The 3,750-nt window shown below is 37.5% G+C and overlaps 1 protein-coding gene across 1 annotated transcript in view; it reads right to left on the bottom strand.

The window, feature by feature from the left end:
• Positions 1-265: 265 nt before the first annotated feature.
• Positions 266-3,750, bottom strand: part of LOC102203846 (extracellular calcium-sensing receptor-like) — a 5,966-nt gene continuing 2,481 nt past the window's right edge. Inside the window, exons 2-6 of the mRNA XM_013913145.1 lie at positions 3,479-3,745; positions 2,444-3,238; positions 2,063-2,290; positions 1,742-1,865; positions 266-1,182 (exon numbers count right to left, since the gene is read on the bottom strand). Coding sequence (XP_013768599.1) covers positions 266-1,182; positions 1,742-1,865; positions 2,063-2,290; positions 2,444-3,238; positions 3,479-3,742 — 2,328 coding nt within the window. The 5' untranslated portion in view covers positions 3,743-3,745. The remainder of the gene's footprint in view (positions 1,183-1,741; positions 1,866-2,062; positions 2,291-2,443; positions 3,239-3,478; positions 3,746-3,750) is intronic.

Raw genomic sequence — 3,750 nt, 5'->3', positions numbered from 1 at the left:
ACAGTAGTGAGAACTGTGCACTATGAATTAAGTGTGTGTCAATCATAATATACTCAAAAAAAATTTATTTTATTGAATCATAAATGTTAAAGTCAGGCATTGTCTGAATGTTTGCTTAGTCATTCTGACCACACGCTAAACACCTCAGACAAGATCTGAGCAGTGTGCTATGTTTGCATTCTCTGCTGGTACAAAAAAAAAAAAAAAAAACAGCACAGAAGCACACACACAAACTTAATATTTTAATTAAATAACTTATTTATTTTCATGATGGTGGTCGTGGAGCACCCTTCCCCATCATGTTCTTTTTTGTGTTCCTTTCTGGTTTCAGTAAGATGATATAACACTTTGGGAAAAAAATGCAAATCAGCAGTCCAAAGCTGGAGGCAAGAATAGCAAATATTTCTACAGCAACACTGAACTTCCCCGGAGAGCTGACATATGCTGGAATAAATGTGATCCACACTGCACAAAATATCAGCATGCTAAAGGTGATAAACTTGGCTTCATTGAAATTATCAGGCAGTTTTCGAGCCAGAAAAGCAAAAATAAAACATAAGACAGACAAAAGTCCAATGTAGCCAAGCACAGCCCAGTAGCCCACAGATGTGCCCAGAGCACACTCTAAGGTGATCTTATCTTTAAATTCCTTAAAGTTTTTAAATGGAAAAGGAGGCGAAACTGTTAACCAAATTATACACATGATAAGTTGTATAAGAGTAAAACTTGTAACACAGAGTCTCTGCTGTGTAGGTCCAAACCATTTCTGAACATTACTACCTGGACGCGTTGCCCGGAAAGCCATCAAAACAACCATCGTTTTCCCCAGAACACAAGAGATGCAGAGCACAAAGGTGATCCCAAAAGCTACATGTCGCAGCATGCAGGACCATTCAGAGGGCTGACCAATGAATGTCAGAGAACACAGGAAACATAGTGTCAAAGAGAAGAGCAGCAGGAAGCTCAGCTCAGAATTGTTTGCCCTCACAATAGGAGTTTTCCTGTATTTGAAGAATATTAATGCCACACCAGTAGTCATGCATGTTCCAAATAAAGATGCAGCAGTCAGGAGTGCTCCCATAATTTCTTCATATGATAGAAACACTGCTTCCTTCTTTATGCACGTGTCTCTTCTTTCATTTGACCAAAATTCAGGGGGACATCTCAAACAGGTAACAGAATCTGCAAATTAATGTTAACACAATGTTAGAATTCTGGAGATTTACTAGATTTATGCGTTTGAATCTACTTTACAGCATATTATACTCACTAGCACACTAACTACAGTATTACTCTACATTGGTCAGGCTACTGCTAAAGCTACACAATGAGAAGATGAGAAAAAATGCGTTGACAATGCTTTTGCACAGTCAATATGAAAAATGGTAAATAAGTCACTTCAAACATCGTTGACCATTTTTCAGTAAAACTGACACTGTTTCTGAACAAACTGCAGCATCAAGAAATTACATGCTGTGGTATAAAGCAACTGGTGCTGGAACAACAGCGAAAGTTATGATAGATAGGGCAGGTTTTGAAGCAGGGAGTGTGCTCATATTATTCACAGTAGGCTGAAACAGCCCCATATTTCACTCTTCATTTGCTTTATGTATAGAAAAAAAGAGCATAATTATTCAAATTTTTTGAGGGGTTTCCTCAATGTTGCGAAAGAATGAAAAAATATGCTGGAACATGAACAGTAATATTGCATTAAAGTTTTTTTATTGAAATATTACCACACCTGTAGTGTTGCTTATCTCTCCCTCTGCACATCTTATACAGTCATAGCAGCAAACAGGCCTTCCTTTCTGGAGAACCTTACGTGTTCCTGGGGGACATTTCTCACTGCAAACTGACACAGGCACCTGTATGGATAAATGTACAATAATAACCATGGATAAACTGCATGTATGATGATCTTTACAATCATTTCTTAATTTTATATGCATATTTTATATTTATATGCATGAAGTTCAAATGTTTTAAAATAACACCTGGTTATAATTAATTCTTTATTCTTAATAAGCTTATTATTTGTACTCATTGTTTATTGATCACTCACCTGCTTTGAGTTTCTTGCCCAGATTAAAGAGTTATTTTGCAGAGTCAGCTGTTTGCCTGGAGGAAGTGATGCATCATAAAGGCCAACTGTCACAAACTCCACAATGCCGTTTTTTCTTGGCTGCCAGTTTATAATTTCATACTTTGCTGCTGGATCTCCATTCTCATCAAAGTAAACCTCATCTCCTTCTTTTGTTTTGAAGTACATTTTTAGAATGCGCTGCAAAATCTAAAAACATATGTAATAAGGCAGTTAATACACTGACGGATATTTAATAGATCTGCTGGCTTAATGACATTATCAACATATGTTGTCTTCAAATTTAAACAATTCTTCTTGTAACTCGATTTGAACAATAAAATTTTAGATTTTTAGGCTCACCATGAATGGATCTAGCTGCACATTTTTCTCACATGTTTTATTACAATTGAGGATATTGTGAAGGGCATGGGCCACTGCATACACTCCTTTATATACATTGTTAAACATAGGCATGAGAGACATGTCAGTGAAGCTATTTTGAACTCCAGTAAGATCTTCATGTCCGGTACACTCTCTTGGATTTTCTGCTGTTGACTTCAACTCCTTGAACTTACAGTTAAATAATGCCTCCCAGAACTCAGTAAACAAATCATTATTAGATGAATTAAGAAGTTTCACATTCAGCATGAACTCCTTCAGGCCAGTGACGTGTGCTTTGGGAATGTAAAGACCAATGGCACCATCCGGTATGTGATGTATATCCATTTTTGCGGTTTGAGAATCAAATATCCAAGACTCACTACCTACCCACTGATAACCAGTCAGATTGTTGAGAGAAAACTCATGTAATAGCACATCCATATCAAAGTGGGACAGAAAGCCAACAATCACCTTGGAGGTTGAAGCTTTTATAATGTCAATGATCTTTTGAATTTTTTCATAGGGATCTGTCCTAAAAAAAGATACAGAATATTCCAGACAGATGCCCAGCTGCTGTGCAGTTTCTGTGAATGTTGCCATGCCTTTATTTCCATAATCATCATTGGTTCGAATAGCTCCAACCCAAGTCCATCCAAAGTACTTTACTAAATAGACCAGGGCTCTGCTCTGGTAGTAGTCACTGGGTATTGTTCTGAGGAAGGATGGGTACTTGGTTTTGTCACTGAGACAAGCACATGTGGCCAAATGGCTGATCTAAGAGGGGGGGGGAGGCCATGAAAAAGACAAAGAACGAGATAAAATTAAAGATGTTACAAGGAATAATAATGACAATAGTCACATTGACCATTAAAAATGAAAAACATTTTTTGCACACATCCACATTTAATTTCAGTTTTCACATTGTTAAGCACATTATATCCCCACAAAGAGGCCTATCTAAAATGAGTCACATTTGTGTTTCCAGAAAAAAATATTTTTAGCTATTCTACCCACCATTGGTATATAAAATGGCCCAATTACGGTAGCTATTGCCATGCAAGGAGAGGAAGACGTCTCTCCAATAATAGCCTGCACTTGTGCTGGTTTGGTACAAGGGGCCTCAGGTGCTGTGAAAATAATTTGATTACCATTCATCAAGGCTAGTGCAACTTTTATGCTTTGGGCAATGGAACCACAAGTATCATACATTTTATAGCCCAGAGAGACTCCTGGCAGTAGGTCTGTACTGTTATTAATCTCCTCAATGGCAAAAAGCATAGCCTGGG

The sequence above is a fragment of the Pundamilia nyererei genome, unplaced genomic scaffold, assembly GCF_000239375.1.
Source record: "Pundamilia nyererei isolate P.nyererei 1_Seehausen unplaced genomic scaffold, PunNye1.0 scaffold00117, whole genome shotgun sequence".
NCBI lineage: Eukaryota > Metazoa > Chordata > Actinopteri > Cichliformes > Cichlidae > Pundamilia > Pundamilia nyererei.
The sequence above is the reverse complement of the archived record's forward strand: the minus strand, read 5'-3'. Positions and strand labels throughout refer to the sequence as shown.